Raw genomic sequence first — 21,584 nt, 5'->3', positions numbered from 1 at the left:
AGCATAAATGGACAATAAATGAAAGCGATTAACGCGTTAATGACGTATATAATTCTCAAATTATCTATCTCACACTTCAGACCTTTGAGAAATCCATATGTAAGGGAACAAAATAGCCATTAGCATCCTTCCAATTGGTTAATCATCTGACCCTACATGGTAATAAATTCACCACATCATTTTTTTTTTGTCTGTTCTATTATAACTCTCAACCCACTCTTAGACTTTTTTGCCCTGTCTTTTTGCAGAGCATGAGAGTCGAAATTCACATTTAAAACTAAATATCCCCAACCCTAGCCCCTCTGAGAAGATGGGGAATCGAACTCCTCACCTCCCACTTTCCAAATAAGAAGGGTGGTCATTGCGGCAAACTCCAGTGGTTAATTCGCCACATAATTTATCAGTAGCTTTTGAGCTTGCCATACGCGTAGTAATTTCTCTACAACAATTAATGCTAAGATCATTTTGGAAAATGTAAAAAAATGGAAGTGGTTCTCTTCGACATCTAACACAAATTCCCTCATTCTTGTGTTGGAAAGGCAATTGATGGAATTTCAGTTTCTCTCGCTCTCGCTCTCTCTCTGTTGTTGAGGAACATTGTAACACTTTATAAATTCTTGTTATCCTTCTTTGGCCAATACAACATCTAAAAACCTCCTCTTCGGAGCCACTTACCATGTAAGTCTCCTAGACTCTCAGCCCACAGTCTGTTGCTTCTAGGACGTTGTTTCTTCTTCTTCCTCTTTCTAGAGGCAATTTTCCCCATCCTAATCGGAGAAATGTCTCTAATTGGTAAGCGACCAAATCGATCCCCCGGATGATGAGTAACTTTACCCATGTACATCCCCATGCACTACTGTCTCCACTCGATTAGCTAATGAATCTTCGCAATGTGTTCATCTAGCACCAACCACAAAAAACCTAACTCTCTCCTCCCATATCTCTTCGGCACAGCAGTGACGCAATCTGCGACGGAGAGGGAGAGGGGGAGGGGAGAGAAGGGCGAGTGTTGTTGCACAGCTTATAGTCACATTGTTAGGCCCGCATGATATACACCAACATGATTTATCAATTTATTGCTTCACGTGTCCCTATCGCGTATTATGTATGGCGCACAAACTAATTTCGAGTACGAACTGACAAAAAGAGTAGAATGTTCCATTGTAGAGCTGGAATTACAAATGACGCGCTGCATCTGGAAATTAGTATTTGCCATTTGGTCACCTAACGGCGGAAAAAACTAACTTTTCAGACTACGAGTACGACAGCAAAAGAATTGTTCAAAGCAGAAATTGCCTCTTCAGCCAGCTACAGCATGGAAACTTCGGAGATTAAAAAGGAGAAAAGAAAAAACCATAGAAATTAGAAGCTTCTAAATTAGAATGCATATATGTATTGCAGTTTCAGGTTGATTTCTCTTTGTGTGAGTTGATTCTCCATATTGCGTGTGTCAATCTGAAGGCAATTGTCGTCATGTGGAGCGTCATCCAGATGTATACAAATGATATCGAACCTGATTGACTTTGATGTACACGTTCACATGTCGGATTGGTTTTACATGTCTATAAAAGGTGGCAACCGGAGCTCTTCTTATCTCAGTCCATTCAGGTGTCACGTTTGGCCTCGCAAATTCTTCCTGAACCATGAAGTCCTTCAGCATTAGAACGCGACTTCTCTCTCTTTCTCTACTCACCTTTCTTCTGTTGACAATGCAGACTCATCTCTCTCGTGCCGACGTCGGCACCGCCGCTCACTACAGTCCTCCATACACACGTACGTAAAATCTACTCTCTCTCTCTCTCTCTCTCTCTCTCTCTCTCTCTCATAAGTTTGTTCATTATGATCCAGCGACCGCGTGTTTCGGCAATGATCCATCGCAATTCCCGTCGAGCAACCTCTTTGCAGCGGCAGGTGAAGGGATATGGGACAACGGAGCGTCGTGTGGGAGGCAGTACCTAGTGCGGTGCATCAGTGCCTCCGTCTCCGGAACCTGCATTCCCAGCCAGACTATCCAAGTCCGAATCGTCGACCGAGCGCTATCCTCGTCTTCACGTCCCTCGAGTAATGGCGCGACCATTGTCCTCTCGACAACGGCATTTGGGACGATTGCAAAGTCTTCTGCCGCAGCCGTCAATGTCGAGTATCAACAGTACGTTCGTTTCCTCACCTATTTGGTTGTTTTAATCAACACTAAGCACCCATTTTTTTTGGGTCGAAAAACTAAGCGCCCATTTAATATAAACTAAACTTGACACGGATTTAGTTAGAGAAACTTGAATTCGATACGGTTGAATGTCAATAAGTTCTATCATTGTAATCTTGATTAGAGGTGAGCACTGGATCCGGTTCTAAACCGGTGTTGAAGCCTCTTTAAAAAAATGTACAAATAATAACATAATTACTTGAGCAACAAATGTTTTTGAAGTGAAATGGAGGAAAGTACCAAAAAGTTGTTTCAATTCAGTCCTAAACCTTTTTCACATTTTGCAAATTGAGTCCATCTGGTCAATTTTGACTGGAAATCTTGACGTGCTAACGTGGACATTTGTAATAATATTTTGAATTTTTTTATAATATTTTGTTCTTGTCTTTTCTTTTCTTAAATTATTTCATTAATTTTTGTTTTTTTTCTTTCTTTTTTTTCCTTTGTTGTCGGCCATTGCGCGAGGGTCAACAAGCCCTCCCCGGCCGTTGGCAAGGGCGGCCCTGGGTGAGGGCCAATTGAGAGGGAAAAAAAAGGAAAGAAAAAAAAGAATTAAAAATTCAACTTTTTAAAAAAATTGTCCTCGTCAGCGCCAATCGTGCAAAGTAGAACGGCTGGCGTTCACACTAGATTTTTGGTCAAAATTAACCGAATGGACTCAATTGGAAAAAATGTGAAAAGTTTTAGGACTAAATTAGTCCAATTAAAAGGTGTATGACTGAATTGACACAAGTACAATAAGTTTATGATATTTTTTGGTACTTTCTTCAATGAAATGGTGTAACTGGCTATTCCAGAACCGACTTGTTCGATTCCTAGTTCTAAAAGATTGGGAACTGGTTCACAAGGACGGTTTTCGATTTTAGGCCGTGAATCAACCTACCTTGGAATCGAACACCTCTAATCTTGACCTTTTCCTTTTCGACAAAAGCAATCTTCACGAATCTCATTGAACTGAATTTACGCTATTTCGAGAAGTGCTAATTTTGGTTGCTGCTCGCTAGGTGCACTAATTTAGCGGCGATAATATTAAGAAATTATGCTGAGTAACCGACACGAATGCAAATGGTGCAACAAAAATCGTCATCTCATACGAATGACACAATGTCTATCAAGTTTGAGATTGAACGTGTAACATTGTTTCACCCGTGAGCGTGAACTGCATCAATTAGAGGTGGCAAGCGCTAGTCCATATGCCTTTGATGACAGGGACTGTTCGTCCTTTTTTATGCGGAAATCGTTCACTTCACGACGGTGATAAATTGAAAAGTCAATGGTTTCGTTTTGTGTGTTTTATATGGTGACGCTGAAGGCAGTGTGTTAACGACGGCAATTTCTGTTGACATCTTTCTTGGCAGGGTTTGAGGGGGACATATACACCATGCACATTTGAGCGGGTCAACGAGTTCGCCCCTCTTGTGATTGAGGAATTATCTGGAAAAATGTCTAAAATGTCATAAACCTATTATACGGCGGCCAATGCAAACTTAAACCTTTCAATTGTGCCAATTCAGTTCTAATTAAATCTATTGTACGATGGCCAATTCAGTCATAAACCTTTCAATTGTGTCAATTTGATTATATATAATCATTTTGACGATTTGCCAATTTAGTCATAAACTTTTTAATGATTTGCCAATGTAGTCCTTCAGCGATTTCTAACCAAATTACCTGGAAGGACTACATTGGCATATCGTTCAAAGTTTTAGGACTAAATTGGCAAAATTGTCAAAATGTTTAGAACTAAATCGGTACAGTTGAAAGGTTTATGACTAAATTGGCTGTCATACAACATGTTTATGACTAAATTGGAACAATTGAAAGGTTTAAGACTGAATTGGTTACCGCACAATTGGTTTGTGACTTTTTTTGACAATTATCAGAATTTTAAGTTCATCCATTAGATATTTCAAGATATTTGATATAATTGTATTCTAGGATAGCTAGTTCTTTCTTGTTAAAATAAGACAAGTAATTTTCCTTTTGGATTAGATTACTTCCTTTACTATACATATCGTTCGAGTATACCTCTTACTTGTAAAATTTCAAAAAGTTACATTATTGAGTAAAGATGTTGTCTTTTTTAAATGTTCTCTCTTACCATGTCATAGGGAACCAATAATATTTACATGGTATTCAAAGCCACCGAGAGAGAGGGACTCGTATAAAAACCCTAGCTTTATCTTGCTCCTTTCTATCAATCTTAAAAAGAAAATAAAAAGGAACCCTAGTCTCCGCCATTATCGTTTCTATCCTGACCAACGGACCCCCGCCATTGTCGTTTCAAGTCCTCTGTTTTTCGTCCATCGATCTTCATCCTCAAGTGCAGCCACAATGAGTCGTCTTCAAGAGTAGCAACATGGTCCTCTGCTTGTCAGGATTTCAGATTAAGCAGTTATCGAGCAAAGTTTTAGCGTTTAACTATTTTCTTTCTTTCTCTCTGTTGAAGATCATAGAACATTTATAGCATACACATCAATGTAAGCTTTATTTTACGCCAACGACTCTATTCACCCTTAATTGGTAGATTAAATGGCGTATAAGGCTGCTTGTGTAATTTTCTTTTATACTAGTGATGTATGCTGTAATTACTCTTTATTTAATCGGTAGGAGTCATATGGGACCCACCATATCCGACGGTCGAGATGATCTTTATACATATGGCACACTAATACTTTCTCCAACAATTTTGTTTTTGTTTGTTCAATTTGCTGTATTATGTATGGCCGATAGGGCCTTACGAAAAAGTCAATTTTCATCATACCATTTGACTCTCTCTCTCTCTCTCTCTCTGTCTCTCTCTCTCTCTCTCTCTCTCTCTCTCTCTCTCTCTCTCTCTCTCTCTCTCTCTCTCTCTCTCTCTAAATTGTCTGGATGATCACATGAATTTGGAGGCAAGAAAAGCTACCAATATGAAGTTGACTGACTCGTTCTAACAAATGTAATCTGAATTTAGATCCGGTTTAGGTGATGCCAAGTCATCTTCCCTTTTTTAAAGTTGGAAAGTTTTTTTTTTTTTTTTGGTTCGAAGGGTTCAGAAGTATCGTCTGAACGTTACTGAATAAACGAAATCAATCATAGTTCTAGATCCAAAACCCTAGACAATAAAAACATCTTGAATTCATTCACACGGAATTATTAATTAGTACATACACTACCTGGGACGCCACTTTTCTTTTTTTAACTTTATTCCTAGTTGACAACCAATTGGGTCAATAAATTCGGTTTTAATCTACAAAGCCCTTCTTTCTTGTCCTTGACCTTCTAGAATGAATGGGACTACTTGTATTTTGCTGTCAAATTCTAGTTTGCATTTGAATTAGCAGAAATTAGTTGGTGGTTACATGTGCTCAACTGAATATGGAGGATTGAATCTGATGAGGACCCATGAGATTTAACAGACCAGATCCAGTTTAGTACATGTGCAATTAGTATATGCTTCCCAATTAGATACCGCGGACGGACAGCAGTGCTACAAGTTGGCTGCAGCCAAAGCTTACTCTTGGACAAGAATCCTTCAACTCATTCAGTGCCTCTATTGGTGTCTTAACAAATATCGACAATTGATGCATTAGTTATAAATTTCATGTTTACCGTTATCTGCATTGATCAACGGTTTGGATGGATGTGATGCTGAATGGAGATACCGATTGGATAGAGGATCTCATTCCCTTACTCTTGAGAGCTAACATCAACAGTTTTGTTTCATCCCTGCTCCCTATAATCTCATGATTTCGCACAATGGATTATCAAAGTCAATCTATGTTAGCCTGAGCACTAATCACATGCCAACTTGATGCACCTTAGTCTGTGGTGATGGGGTTAGTAGGTTCACTATGAATAGGAATTGAATCACAAAGCATCAATAACCACACAAATCGTGTGGAATGAGTATGTATTATGATGACCGAACATCTAATTAATGTAAAGACGCGTCGCATTTGTATCTCATATCGTTTATCTTACATATTTATTGTGTCTTTATACACTTATATGGAATATCTGCCCCGCAACTTAAATTGTGTGAAAATGATGGGTTATGCAATTTAAATTCATGGATAAAAAGCTCCACAAAACTTGGGGAAGCCCTTCCAAAGCCAAAAATATAAGAAAGCCGACTTTGCACATCAAGAAAATGAGGTGGGAACATGTAATAAAGATGGGCTAGTCGTTGGAAGTTGCAAAAACTTCATGACACTCTCCATCACCTCAATAAGAACGCAAGAAGAAAGGCACACTGCATGGTGAAGTGGTGGGCACGTACTTCAGACAGACTTCTTTCTTGTTTTTTTATTTGACGTGGAACGCTTTATCCTTATCGTGAAGCACAACGTAATAAATCTCTGATATTCAAAATGAAACGATCCCGTTTCACACTTTGTGATCGCATTAATTACATTATCGAATAACACGTGACATGTTAACTTAATATCACGGCACCAAATCAAATATCCTTATATTGATCAGAATATCTTGAGCGTATCATTGGGGCCATCGATTAATGGGCATGTGACAGGCCGAATGGGCAAGAAATGCAGGCGTGATTGAAGCCTCATATTGTGAGAAGATTGAATCATGTAGTTCCTTCAGTGTGCAGCAGCTATAAAGCCTTAAAGTATAATACAACAAAAGAAAGTCCGGTGTTCTTTCATTAGCTGGGTCTCCGGCTTTTGCGGCAATCATTACGATCTCTGTAGTCATTCTGCCATGTTCTTGTATCATCGAATGATGTGCAGGGTCAACGGTTTGCGGCGGCCTTGAAGGTAAGGACACTTTTTGCAGCGTGTACGAGTTCAACACAATCCGTTTTTCCAGCTGGATTCAATGGGTATTAGTCCTTTTGTTTGATGCCATTGACCCAACTTTATCTACATTCTTTACGAGACAGCACCAAAGAAAACATCACAATTCCAACGTAAGTTAGGAGCTGGAATAACAACAACCTCGACCGGCGGGAGTGTTTTTGGAGTCTTGCCTCATTGACAGAAGCAATCAAGGACCAGTCAAGCTACAATTCAGAAGAACGTTTTTAAGAGTTTTCGCCAAACAAAGTTGTCCGCTTGTGTATGTATAGATAAACCGTCTGTTTTTGCGCAAATCCGGCGGGTCCTCAACTTGGTAATGGACGTAGAGGGCCTTGGACCTGCACACCACTGAGAAAGGAAAGTACTTGGATGTGGCCTGTTAGGGACCCTCTGGTACTTAAAGTCAGTTTATATTCTAATAAGAATATACATAGTGTACAGAGCAAGTTTAATTGGTTCCACATCTATTATCGACAACTCAAGGAACCAGTAGATGTGCATATCCACACCGAGTTGTGTTTTATCTAGATATCTTTCATTACAGCGGCATATAGAAGTTCATTAAAGCTCTTAAAGAACAAGTTTTGAACGCTCTTCAAATTCTCATGTGCATCGATCTGAGTATTCCATCTCTATCACTCGATGTTACTGAGCCTACTTACCGCCAAAGAAGAATGAAATTCATGGGAAAAAGGTATTTCTTAATCCGAATGGATAGAGATCCTTTCAAAGTATTTAACTAAATTTTACCTTGATACCGCGAAACCCATTTATTGTTTTAGTAATGTGCAATGAATTAAAAAAGATTCCCTATCTTACAGATGCCAATTCAGTTCTAATAAACCATATAATTTTGCCAATTTAGTCATAAAGCTTTGTGCAAAATTCAAATATTATCTTTTCGGCCAATTTTCGCCAGAAATTGCTAGTGTGGTGGTGTGCCATGTAAGACGGTCGGCAATACCTGGATCACCACATCAGTAATTTCCAACGAGAATTAACCGGAAGGATTACAGTGGAATTTCACGTAAAGAATTAGGACTAAATTGGCAAATGTTAAAAGCTTTGAATTAAATTAGCATCCATACAACAAGTTTATGATCGGTTGGACAATTTATCCCAATGTTGACAAGAGAGAGAGAGACCATTCGTAATGCTAAAGTGGTAAACACACGTAATTTTTTTTTCCTTCCTTTTTTTGGTCAAAGTAAACGCAGGTGGTTAAGGTTCCGCGTATTGTCCCTTTCAAGTAGCCTCAGCTTTCTGGAATCCTGAGGGGCATTTTGAGGGATACCATTATAACACGTCAAGAAATTGGGAAGAAGAAGAAGAAGAAGTCAGAGTTCTAGATAATAGATTGATATGGTTCACTAAATTCAAATGAAGTTGACGAGCCATCAGAAAGCAGCGTGTCCTCCATGACATAAAGGAAGCATTTTTCTGGAAATTTTCTCACCAGAGGCTTCGTTAGGCAACCGTTTTACACCAAACATTTATTTTCTTTTCGGAAGAAAGTCAGCACCTATGTAAAGATAGCGAAATAGGTAGAAATTCAATGTCCGTCATAACAATTGGTTGGCAATGTCAATCGGTCACAAATCCTTATCAGGAACCGTATCTTCCCAACTATCCCGACGACTATGACAAAGGCATCTCTCATAGGGGGAAACTAGTCTTCGCTTCTAGAGAAGGAAACCAAATCAAACACTTGCATGCAATGTATGAGGTAAGCTTCTTAAATGTACACTCCAGAGGAAAGCTAGTTTTCCAATCCTAACCTACAAGGCGCACGGGTGAAGATGCGTCCTATAGATGCTTCGTCAAGGTCTACCAGGTACCTGTGGGCCACAAAGCCCGCGATCCCAAGCACAAGAAAGTCTTAATACTGAGATATGTGCGGACGAAGAGTTAATAGACAATAAATCATGTGACTGAAGAAAAGTCGACCGGAAGAACTGCAGATGCCATCGGCGGTTAATTGCATCTATTGTAAAGAATTCAACATAGATTTACAAGATGTACTTCCAGAGCTTCCTGGAAGATGTCATTCGGTCTCTAAGCAGATTTCTTCTCGACCTGACGCATTCCTTCATTCCAGCTTCAGGAATTTATCTTCTAATACAAACAGTGTCAGAAAAATCCAAACGGGGAATTGACTAATCAAAATCTCTCGCTAGCCTAATCCGGTACAAAAGAATTCTAGGTGATGACTGAAAAAAATTGAGCCTGGATAATTACACCAAAACTGCATATAGAAGCTAGAAGAAACCTGAAATTGTCAGGAATGAGCTCCAACACTGAAATTGGATTCTGCACAGCTGAAGAGCACTCAGATATTTTTACAACTCTCAGGTCCCAAAGGCTGGTCTATTACTGAACTTCATTTGTTTGATCGGCTGCACCCTTTGCGAGCGCCAATTCAGAGACTAGCGCAATATGATCACTACCCCACTTCTGAAAAAAAAAAAAGAATAAGAAAAAGACCAAAACGTCTTCATCATCACAAAACAAAATTCTACATTCAGCAAAAAATTTATGCACCTTTATCATATCAATGCTTAGTCCTTTTACTGATAACTAACAAGGTACTAGCTTTGCAATAGCATCTAAAGACAATCTAGAATGCTGAGGAATTTCAATAGGGTAGTCCAATCCACAATAGGTAGCATGTGTTACTTATCTGCCGAGCCAAAAACAAAATGATAGGAAATAAAATGTTTAAGCTCGGAAGCAGAAATCATGAGTAATTTATCTATAAATGATCCTCTATTCTCTTTGTAACTTCCGAGGTGGAGCAGATTCAAGCTATATACCTTAGTTGGGAACCCTGTTGTCCATTGCATAGCCTGTTTGGGTATGGGAGCAAGCACCCTTGTCGTCTGCAGACCTTCAGAATGCCTGGATACGAGATTAATTTCATTAAGTTTTCCAACCATATGCATCATCGGAAAGCAGGTGAAATAACAAGAAGCTAAGAATGTCTATGTATTCTGTAGAACCATTTGAAATTTGCATAGAGCAGAACTAAGAGATGCAGCCTCATCAGCATGAGGAAAAGAATGTCCTCTTCATTTGTTCCTCTAGTTATCAAAGGTCTCAAGTAGGATTTATTTAGATTGGAGGACTTACCATATGTAGTCGACTGTACCCATAAAGCATCGATTGTAACTGGTGACCATGGGTTCCCCGTTTGTGTCTCTAGTCCCAGAAGAATCCTGCATAGATGCACGCATTGATATCTTGGTCTGGACTCTTTCTATGCAGTCTATTATACATGTATACTAAAATAAACAAATCAAGAAAGAATCTCGAGAATGTATAATCTACCTCTACTTCGGCATATGTGCTCTTAAGTTTGAGGGGATGCTCCAAAAAGAGACAATCTGCACTGCCAGTTGCTGTAGCTATCTCCATCGGTGTCCACAATGAAGGATCATAAGTAGAGATCTCCCCTTCAACAGGCTCAAAATCCAAACCAGATGAAAACTCCTTGACAATTTGACTGCCAGGAGAGGAATCTGCGCCTCCTAAGTTGTGTAATGCAGATAAAAATGTGTCGTCATCCTCATAAGAACATCCAACTTCCGTGCTAGATTCTTCTGGCTCACTGAGAGATAACTTCTTCAGTTCCTCATCTATTGAGTCACCCATGGTATCCACAAGTAACTCACTATGTAAGGTTGCAGGATTATCCTGTTTGTCATTGACTGATTGGGATATTACATTCCCTGCAACTTCTGAAGAAGTGGTTTCAGCGTCATCAGAAGTAGACTTTTCGCACGACAACACAAACGAAGTGATCTTTGCATCACTTGAATCTAGAGATTCAAGATCTACAGGGTCACTACTAGTATAGTCTTCGCCTGTAAAGGAAGCTGTCGATACAACGTCTGTGCAATCTTTTGCTTGCAAATTATCTAAATCAGATGGCTCAGTGACACATGAAGAAGCCATCTGATAAGTACATTTATCTTTGCCTGACTTGACATCATCAAGAGGAAACACGGTCCCCCCAACCAAAGTATCAGAGTTTGGTTCTTTTTCCAAAGAAGTATCGGAAGGTAATCCATTTTCATTTGCAGCATCTGCTGGATTCTGTTCAGAGTCTTTTCTCAGTTCATAATTAAGTTTGCTGCTGTCAATTGCACTCCGCCTGTTTGTGCAAGATTTAGCAGAGGATGCTGGAGCACTGTCCGTACACCTATGCTGAAAAGGGTCATCCACATTGAGAGAATTTTCCTTATTGTTATCTTGGTTCCTCTGCTTCTGCTCATCCAAGGTAAAATCTTTTAGCTTATTGTAGTCCACCCGGAATTGAGGTTGACCACTGCAAAAATTTGTAAAGGAGACACAATGTTGGCATTAGAACCATTGGCAAATTCAAGTTCCACTTACAGCTCCAAAATCTGATCTAAACCTTACCGAGTGTTTTGACCATCTGGTATTGTTGGACGAATTTCTGCAGAGGCTTGACCAGATACTTTATCTCTATCTAGTCCAGACAAACTTAACTGCCAAATCAAATGAAGCACACGAGTTAAGAGGCACAGAACACTACCACCCACACACCTACATCATTTCCAAAATAACTGAAAAGGTAATCTAACATGTGAAACTTACCTTCTGCTCAGATATGAAGTTGTACAGAGGACTCTGGTACAGCATAAGGAGAAGATTGTAATGATATATTAGAACTTGAATCAATTGGAGAACAACTAAATCAGGTTTACGGCATGAAAGCAGCACTAGAAATAAGGCATCGAGCAATAACCTTTGGAGTACAATTGAAATCTCCACAAAGAACAACAGGAGCATCAGCCCAGGCTCGGGACACAGCATAAGCCCTGTCCAAAAGAGCCCTTATCTGTTGAACAGATGCAAAATAGCAACTTCAACTACTTTCTCTACAAAAAAACGTAGGTTTATCTAAACAAAATATATTGTATAAAACACTTTTAAATAGAAAACGATCTTGATCATCTTTATCGAGCCCCAGGGTGTTGAGTAACATAATATATAATGTCAAGAACCAAAGAGTAGCACATGTAACATACCATCCCACAGTATGTCCTCTTGTCAAATTCATGTATGTATCTCAATGTGGGACTTATGCCATCGGCATATAAATACATTTTGTACAGAGAACACATAAATGTGAAGATATACATTCACTCTTAAAGAGCAATAAGTATGCAAATCTAGCTTTCTGGAATCTTCCTACAGAATTTTCATCATCCTTTTTTAACTTTTCAGTAACTTTGCAATATGATGTAATTGACTTTGAAGAGAAATGTCCCCATAGCCACACTCAAAACTCATTCACATGCTGAGTTTGTGTGAACCCAGCCCAATTGTTGATCTAAGCTGACATATTTTGAGTCAGCCGACTTGAGATTTTTTCTGGAGGTCTGCGGTGAAAGCCAAGGGTTTGGGACCAGTTTGGCTATTTTTAATTTCCTATTATGGTCGATGTATCTCTTTGATTTTCTCCCGATTGTGAGTGTGAGAATATATAGTATATACAGAGAGTTCTCCGCTGAACTTGTGTATTCCAAATTTTATTGAATTCAGTTCAGCTCATGTATCTCCAGAGAGGTAAGTAAGTGGCCAAACCACATAAATTATGGGTCATTTCTCTATTTTTCTCTTTCCTCCCCTACCAGCCCCCCCCTCCCCCCCTCCCAAAAAAAAAAAAACCTTTTTTTTGCTGGACATGGAGAACCGTGCCTTGAATGGCGGAGCAGTACTACGAAAAAAAACTTAGCTTCCATATTCAGAAACATAGTTGACACTTGATAGAATAGATGAAGAAGAATAAAATCACATGACCAAATTGGTGTGATAGAATATAAAGCTGGATATCCGACCATTTATCACCTGACCAAGCTTAATTTCTCCTCTTTTAGGATTGTAGAGCACATGAATGTTACAAACCACAATCTTTCTAGAACCTGCTGAACTGTCAATGACACAACCAAATGTCACATAAAAATGATAAAAGTATCATGACTGCTAAATAAAAATGAATGCAAAGAAACTTGACCACTCATGCAACAATGCACATAATCATTTAAATAGGCCCCAGGATACAACAAATTTTCATCACAAAGGGTCACTTCAGAGTGCAAATAAATCTTGCAGTTGCATCTCAATATCAAGTTTTTCCTCTTAAGTTTCAATATTACCACAAAAGTTTTTCTTGTTCGTTGTAACAGCTTTATAATCATCATGCTAGAAAGAATGCACCACAGCTTTTCAGATGTTAATGAAAGTTATGAAATTATTATTTTATAGAGTTATGCCAAAGGCACAACCACACTTGGCAAAATATATCAATGTTTTTGATGTTCAAAAACTATATCTAACCAGAAATAAAAACATGACATGGAAATGAGATATGGGAAAGAAGCAGCAAGAACTTTGGTCAGTTCAGAAATTCTGAAAATGAGACTAAATGGACTGGTCAAGAAGAGAAGAGCAACAAGCTAACTTATTTTTGTACAGCTTTCTCAACTTCCACTACTAGTACTTAATATAAAATTTCTCCATCCTTGTTATGTAGTTGTATCCTCGCTACTATGTATGGTAATTTCTTTGTTTGTCTTTTGTTGTACGATTGGGGCTTGGAGAGAGAGAGAGAGAGAGAGAGAGAGATCTTAGTATTACCTGGCTGATTGATGTGCTGTATTTCCAGTCTCATTTTCACTCACTACCTGTCCATCAAGAAAAACTGTGAGTATGAATGAGGTCTAAGTAATCCACGGAATGTCCCTGTTCTTTCTATCATCATTTAAATTAGGTATTGATGTACCTCAAGCACGCATATCTGAGCAACATTATCCCGAAGCCCCAGCTTGTTGAACTCAATGCAATCTTCCCGAAGCAACTTGAACCTAATAAAGAAAAATCAAATTAGTTCGTAACCGCATTCTCCAAATGAGTTTGCTATTATCTGGTAGACTGTGTGGAATTTGAAGAGAAATATATAGATCTCTTACAGACAATAAAGATAAAAGAATTTGGCACTGTCGCAAATAAACAATCTCACAATCTTATGAATCATGCGGAAAAGGAACTAATATTAGCACACACTTTATATCTATCAGTATCCACAATTAATATAATATTATATATTAAACGAGAAACAGTCAATCCTCCAATGTAAGGCCTTAAGGAATATAAACGCTCATATTCTTCAATAATAAATTGACAGTGGACATAGCAGAAGGTACTTCTCATCAAATGAATCCTTAACATGGCGTAGACCAGCTAGAGCTAAAGTACTCATGTAGGCATCATGCTTCTAACAGATTCAACTATAACACGACCCCACAGCTAAGCATGCCTAATGGTCCATGGAGCAAGATCAATCAAATCACAATTGTTCACAGTCATGAAGGAAAATAGATGTTTACCTTGAAGCACGCCAAAAGATTGCACAGCCATCAACTGGATTTCCAGTCCGCATCTACAAATGAGAGAAAAAGCGGAGTTATCTCCATTTTCCATAAATTATTTATCCTCTGCGAGTTGTCCAGAGATATAAGCCATGATTTATGGTGAAACCGGAAAAGAATATGTCAAGAAAAGGCTAGATACTCACATAAAAAATCAATTGGCTTAACAATTTAATATTATTATCCATGTATTATCATCCACATGTCACGTTGTTCATGTAATGAAAATAACATCCGATCCAGACATGCATTGACAAGATTCCTTCGTCTGGATCCCACTGAAGCCATTCTCAAACCCCCAGCCGAGTCAACCATGCATTAGGACACAATCAGCATCCTTTATCAACTCTTATTCTATGCTTCAAAGCAGTCTTGCTGAGACTCAGGATCAAATGGCAATCTCTTTTCTAAAAATCTTAGTGCATCTTTACCCTGATTAACCTTGTTACTGTTGCACACTTGTTGTATGGGATGAACCTCAAGGACCAACAGACACTTATTACATAAAAAGTAACAATATCTTCCTCGGAAGGGCAGAAATCTGAATTTTCCAAACTGAGCAGCAAGCTACTAGAACAGTTATCTGGCCTAAGTTCCAAATCAATATTGACTGGTTCCATACTTTCCAGCTAAAATTGATAACTAATAGACATGATCACATACAAGTTAAAAAAGAAATGATATATCTCAGCAACTTCTTTCTTGGTAGACCTACCAAAATTACATAACACAATCAAAATAAAACAAAACAAGAAAGTATATTCCTTTTCTAACAACTTGTTGTTTAAAGAGCAAATGCAAATTGTGGAGATGAAAATCCCAAATTCTGTTCCAACAAGACATAATATAACTATTGTTGACAGCACTTTATAGAAGTAACACCATTATGTAGACTCATCTTCTCGTTTAGTAAGAAATAGGTGAAAGCTCCTAAAGAAATGCTAAACAAATAACTACGGTAGCTACAATCTAAAGACAAGATCACATATTTCTACATACCTTCCAAATACCACAATATCCTCGTGACTTTAACTCATCCTCCAGGTCATAAAATTTATCAACCTCCTGAAAATAACACGAAACACACATTGCTAATGAAAAAAAAGTGCAACATAATGGAAGCCCTTGTCTACAATTCTTTTCAGGTAAATTCCAACAAGCATGTTCATGTCAGACATGTCAAACATGAAGTAATAAGAACTGTCTGCCATTGCCTCTAACCTTGTCCACCTTTTCTTATTGAATTCTTCAATTAACTCTATCAAACGAATATGAAACAAGCACTACTGCGTGAATGCACATCCCATAGACTTTATATAGTATACAGCAAGGAACCTGAAAGCACATTATGTCAGCAGACCATAATCCAAGCTCAAACAAGATACTTCTCTTTCTCCACTGCCAGTCCAGCATATGGCGAGGTATATGATAGTAGAGTTTGCTTCGATGGTTTATAGCAAGGTAGTCAGCCAATATGTTGTATGAGAGAATGACAAACCGCTCTGCAAAGATGGCACCATTCTAAGAAAGGTTAGATTCAACCTTGGAAGCGGGAAATAGTCGGTGACAAAAAATCATAGGTATGACTGTGAGTAGGTGTTGCATGAGGATCTCGATCTTAAAAATCTGATATCGGTTTTCTTCAAACTAAATATAATAATTGTCTTCTTAAGCACAATCCACCATTAAAAGTCTAACTTCAATAAGTTTAGATGAATGTTCAATTCGAGGCATAATTATCAAGCTACAGATGCAAATTTGTTTAACGAGCAGCTAAACCACTTCTCCCAATAGGATATATGTCTCAAACAGAATTACTTTTACTTTCTCCAGTCTTCTTCTTCAGAAATATTTAATAAAACTAAGATTCTCACTGTAGCTGCAAAATACCAAATCGCATTATAGGAAAAGCAACAAATCAGGGAATCTCAAACTTTTCCAATAATAAAATAAATTTGACTTCTATTGCTAATCAGCATCTGATAATTATACATTAAGGCTATGTGTAGAAAGTTGAGGAGGGCAAAGATTAGGGGAAAGGGGAGGGGGGGGGGCGGGGGGTTTGGTGGGGATTTCCCAATATACATCCCCACAAAGCGTAAAAACCAAGCTTGCAAGTTTACAGAGCTTATGCATAAAACTCATCAAGCTTCGAGTTATTTCCTCCATAGTCAACAGATCACACACAACATCTGCTAATACGGAGAGGCGTATCTTCATAATTCTCATTGTCAAAAGCATGAAACACATGATAGCATACCATAGTCAGAAGGTGGCTCTGTTTTTGCATATTCCCAAATTCGATAGTCGGGAGGTCTTTGCGGCCAAGACCTTTGCTCTTCTGATGTCCGAGTGGCTAAACTCCAATCAGATTGTGGACGTCTCCAGACTGGCTGGTTTTGTTTCGATGGCCTATGATGCTGAAACTGTCGATTTTGATTATATTGCGGGGATTGCTGTATACTCTGACCCTGATTATAGTGCTGGGGATGGTGGAATTGTGTATCATGGCTATAACCAGAGGATAACCCGTATGATTCGCTCTGAACAAAATGCCTTCTTGAATGGAACGGAGGCCGATACCCAGCCTGGATGGCGGAATCACCGACCTCTCCTTGTCGGAATCCATGATTTGCATCCTGGACTGCATGGAAGTGAGAGTCACCAGTGATGAAGTTAACCCTCGCTCCTTGTTGGAATCCTTGGTTTCTACATTGGACCGGGTGGACATTGGAGTCACCACTCGGAAATTGCCCTCTGCCGCCATTGTGCGGGGAGTCAGAGAAGCTTCTTTGGGATGGATATCTACCGCCACGGTACTGCAGGACAAAACCAACATCCACTTACACCCATTGGGCCACAAAGCTATACACAAATCCTAACAAAAATCCAGCTTGAATAGATTGGATACTCAAAATACTTGTTTTGATCAACAGAAGCATCGCCTCGTCGCCGAAAAAGAACAGCTTCAATCCCAATTGACACGACAAAACATATTCCCGACCAATACATACATCGAACAAAAGTTCTTTCGACATGCAGGAAGGATTGCAGCACGGATAATCTGAACATCAACACACACACAAAAAAAAAAGAAAAAAAAGGTATCGTTCTACTGAAGTTCCCGAATCACTGAAGATGAGCGCGAGCGCCTAACAGATGCTATTCCCTGACCAAAGACAGCGACGAGCGCTTGTTTCGAGAGCTCGAATCGCAGCAGCTCAATCGCAATTCACCAATCCGCAAAAAAAAAAAAAACCGATGCGCAGCGGCGAGAGGAAACTCACCTTGGGACGAGGATACATGGCGGAGGCGGCGGCGGCGGAGGCGGCGGAGGAGGTAGAGGCGGCGAGGGACGAGGGGAGGGAGGAGCAGCAGCAGCGCCTCATGGAGGAGAGCCTTCCAGCGACGGGAGACGCGTCATCGACGCGGCGAGAGCGAGCTTCGGGCTGCGGCGCTCTTCCTTTGCTCTCGGACTCGGGTCGGACATGGACACCGCAGCAAGATTGGATTTTTTTTGAAGGCCCAATAAACGGGCCCAACACAGGTTTCGGCCCATAACATATGGCGAGAGAATCATTTATAACACCCGCCACAGCTAATGAAAGGGGAGGTTAAAAATATGGAGGAACATGAAAAAAAAAAAAAAGACTAATTTTTCTCTAAATACAAAGAAATTGCAATCTTTTTTTTCATCTTACGCGATATTCATATTCGTCGCGGTTAATAGAATTAGTCGTCGAGTTTTCGAACGGTAATTACCTGAATTTATGACGATGGACGTGGGTTGTGTAACAAATGAACGACATATGCTGTGTATCATATAAAAGTCTCATGAAACCATTGAAACCTCTCGTTTCAATGTTATCAGTGCTGTACAACAATCGTGTTACTTGAGCTAATATTTTACAGTTACATTTTTTCATTAATTGAACAGTTCTACAAAAGATTTCAAGTTTTTTTTCAATTCTGTCACCAAAAAGGCAAAAGATAAAGTTATAGAATCAAATAAGACATTAAAATTATAAAATGAGGGAAGGGACAGACCTGAACACTGATTTTTGTCCCACACAATGAACCAACCGCATGCCTAGCACTTAAAATTTGCCAATGATCCAATTGTCTTCTACTTCTCAACACCTTCTGCACTCCCTGGATTCCCACTTACCTGCAACAATTGGGAGTCTTGGACAGTCTCTCCTCTCCTTCTTCATGGATTAGAAACACAGAGCAAAGTCCTGGAGAAGATACAAACAGAAGTCATGAATCACAGCCATGATCTTCCTCATCAAGAGAAGCCGAAGCCGAAGCCGAAGCCGAAGCCGAAGGCCGTGATCGTGGGAGGGAGCATAGCAGGCGTCTCATGCGCGCACGCACTCATTCGGGTGGGGTGGGATGTTGTTGTCGTAGAGAAATCGCGCAAGCCTCCGAAAGGAAGCCCCACCGGCGCGGGACTCGGCTTGGATCCGCTCTCTCAGGAGCTCATTGGGACCTGGACCGGACGCCCCGAACTCCTCCATGACATCACCGCTCCTCTCACCATTGATCTAGTAGGAAACTTCATATGACAAGCTTAGTCTTATTTAAGGTTCTCCTGAGGTTTGAGTTATGATTAAGTATTGAAGTATAAGATCACAACCACTGGAGAATTGGCGCAGAATATATCTTTTCACTAGCAATATGAATCTTAATTTCTTGCTTTGCTTGCCAGTGAGGGGAGATTTTAAGTTCTTCAATGAGACATGGGTCCTTTTCTTTGTTTCTTGTTAAGCATAAAGATATTGATCATGTTGATTATGTGGCAGTCCAAAGTGTGTCCTTGTTCTTACCAAATTCTTATGCATCTATTTGTACCAGAACCAAGCAATCGACGATGAGAAAACCAGGAAGATACTAGCAAGAGATGAGAATTTCAATCATAGTGCAGCACACTGGGCTACTCTGCATGACCACCTCTTTAGTGCATTGCCACCAGAAATATTCTTATGGGGCCATCTTTTCCTCTCTTTCTCTTTTTCCTATGATAAGCAATCGGTCAAAATCAAGGCCCAAGTTCTTGATACCGGAGAAACCACCGAAGTAGATGGAGACATGCTTGTCGCTGCAGATGGATGCCTCTCTCTAATTCGCAATCACTTTCTCCCTGATGTCAAACTAAGGTTGTTACCTCTCTGTCCAAATTGTTATGCATCAATCCCTAACTCAGACATTTTGTTAGCTTACCATGATTATGTCGATATAATAGATATTCAGGCTATTGCGCCTGGAGAGGAGTTTTTGATTTTTCGGGGATTGAAGATTCTGAAACTATCAAGAAAGTTAGGCAGGCACATCCGGAGCTTGGAAAATGCTTGTACTTAGACTTGGCGCCCGGAAATCATACCGTTCTTTTCGAGATCCCAAACAAAAGGCTGAACTGGATATGGTATTTGAATCAACCTGAACCTGACTTGCAGGTAATATTCGCCCATCTTGCTCCTCTTCGACTGTACTATAGTAATAGTAGTTGTGAATGTAGTTAAAGATGCAAATGATCGTGATAGACATCATCGTATAATTTTCCTGTTCATTCACAAGATCAGTTGGAGAAACTACATGAGCATATACCTCATAGAAGATCTGGGTATCAATATATCCCAAATTCATTAAAACCTAGATCATAGGAATCATCATAGACGTACTTGTGTTATGCATCTCTTTCCATGAGTGCCTTGTGCCTTATGGAATCTGATCATTAGTCTGTTATTGACAACTACAGGGGAATTCAGTTACTACGAAAGTAAGAGATGACATGATTCAGAAGATGTACCAAGACGCAGAGAAAATTTGGCATCCAGCTTTGGTTCAGATCATGAGAGAAACTAAAGAACCTTTCATAAATGCCATTTACGACTGTGATCCCCTAGAACGAATAGTCTGGGACAATGTGGTACTTGTTGGTGACGCAGCACACCCCACGACACCGCACAGCTCAAGGAGCACAAACATGTCGATTCTGGATGCGGCTGTCCTAGGCTGGTGCTTGGAGAAGTGGGGGTCGGAATATCTAACAGCTGCTCTTGAAGAATACCAATCCATTAGGCTACCTGTTGCATCCAAGCAAGTCTTGCATGCCCGGCGAGTCGGGAGGATAAAACAAGGCCTTACGCTTCCTGACTGCGAACCTTTCAATCCTAACACAGCCACTCCAGAGGAGTGCAAGATGCTTCCACAGAGTGGCTTGCCCTTCTTCGGACATAATCCTCTGCTCGGATCGAGTGACCTTTTATTGGCCGGCAAACGGTGATCATCTCATATTTGTTGCCATTCTGGTCATGTCAATGTGGGTTTCAGTCATGTCACACATTATTTCTAGCTCTAGTTGGATATAGCAAGAGATGTGTCTTCTTAAGTATCCAACCTAAACCAGGATCATTACGGATGGTGACATTCACGTTGGATTTGTGTTAAGAGGGTTAAGGATCATTTCATCTACTGAAGCACTTGGATAGGCAAACTGTTTTATGTAATGTACTTGTTTCTTGTTACAGTCGCAATAGCCCTAGTACAGCAGCACAAAACTTGTTCTTCACTCACACAAATTAGTCAACTTGATTTATGAATAAATAAAGTTTCCAGATCTAACAGTGTGTCAAGGCTAGCCATTTATGCATTAACATCTCAAGAAAAAAGAAAGTTTTCAGTGGAGTTCATTTAAACAGCCGAAAAGAATAACCTAGCTAGTATCTGTGCTCGAACCGAAACATTTGTGTTATAGCAATACAGCAAACATGGCAAAGCTATCATGCATCTTTTGCGGGGCTAATGTAATGTCGATGACAATTTCACATGCTCACGTGATAGGCATCACAGATAACGTTTCAGTTTTGAAATTATCTGATAATTTTGGCAAATGCCATGGCCATATAATAAAACTACTGCATAAAATTTCTGGCCGTCATCGTCCAGCTATGATTCTCAATCATTCTGAGCCAAACTGCCACATGTTCCGACTGAACATCAGGAACAAAACACAAAAGGCACAAACTTTCATGAGACAATCATGTTCATAGATTCCCAATGGAGGGCCAAGAGGAAGAAACCAAGAAACCCACGAAGCCCAAGGCCAAGGCAGTGATA

General features: G+C 39.7%; 3 protein-coding genes across 6 annotated transcripts; 2 read left to right on the top strand and 1 right to left on the bottom strand.

The window, feature by feature from the left end:
• Positions 1-1,585: 1,585 nt before the first annotated feature.
• Positions 1,586-3,645, top strand: LOC115674317 (EG45-like domain containing protein). Its single transcript, XM_030596675.2, has 3 exons — positions 1,586-1,773; positions 1,849-2,149; positions 3,562-3,645. Exons 1-3 carry the CDS (start codon positions 1,644-1,646, stop codon positions 3,566-3,568), a joined length of 438 nt encoding a protein of 145 aa, XP_030452535.1. The 5' UTR covers positions 1,586-1,643; the 3' UTR covers positions 3,569-3,645.
• Positions 3,646-8,980: 5,335 nt separating this feature from the next.
• On the bottom strand, positions 8,981-17,951 carry LOC115674313 (carbon catabolite repressor protein 4 homolog 6). Of its 4 annotated transcripts, none has more exons than XR_004004921.2 (16): positions 17,753-17,941; positions 16,726-17,284; positions 15,801-15,967; positions 15,465-15,530; positions 14,424-14,476; positions 13,820-13,901; positions 13,675-13,721; positions 12,886-12,967; positions 11,780-11,872; positions 11,629-11,661; positions 11,431-11,519; positions 10,336-11,335; positions 10,138-10,223; positions 9,822-9,906; positions 9,278-9,462; positions 8,981-9,123 (listed from the first exon to the last, which is right to left on the bottom strand). XR_004004921.2 is itself a non-coding variant. In XM_056310693.1 (16 exons), the coding sequence occupies exons 1-15, from the start codon at positions 17,852-17,854 to the stop codon at positions 9,644-9,646; spliced, it is 2,589 nt and encodes an 862-aa protein (XP_056166668.1). In that variant the 5' UTR covers positions 17,855-17,951; the 3' UTR covers positions 9,392-9,551; positions 9,596-9,643. The 4 variants fall into 4 exon arrangements, 2 of the variants coding, with proteins under 2 accessions (XP_030452532.1, XP_056166668.1); XR_004004922.2 differs by having other exon boundaries at positions 8,981-9,120; XM_056310693.1 differs by lacking the exon at positions 8,981-9,123 and adding an exon at positions 9,596-9,688 and having other exon boundaries at positions 9,392-9,551; positions 17,753-17,951.
• Positions 17,952-18,550: 599 nt separating this feature from the next.
• LOC115674528 (uncharacterized) lies at positions 18,551-21,089 on the top strand. The gene is made up of 4 exons (XM_030596922.2): positions 18,551-19,015; positions 19,323-19,624; positions 19,711-19,921; positions 20,224-21,089. The coding sequence occupies exons 1-4, from the start codon at positions 18,728-18,730 to the stop codon at positions 20,749-20,751; spliced, it is 1,329 nt and encodes a 442-aa protein (XP_030452782.1). The 5' UTR covers positions 18,551-18,727; the 3' UTR covers positions 20,752-21,089.
• The last annotated feature ends 495 nt before the right edge of the window (positions 21,090-21,584 follow it).

The sequence above is a fragment of the Syzygium oleosum genome, unplaced genomic scaffold, assembly GCF_021117445.2.
Source record: "Syzygium oleosum isolate NSW1041296 unplaced genomic scaffold, Sole_v2.1 Sole_v2.04, whole genome shotgun sequence".
NCBI classification, from domain to species: domain Eukaryota; kingdom Viridiplantae; phylum Streptophyta; class Magnoliopsida; order Myrtales; family Myrtaceae; genus Syzygium; species Syzygium oleosum.
Note: the sequence above shows the minus strand (reverse complement) of the source record. Positions and strands in the feature narration are given on the sequence as shown.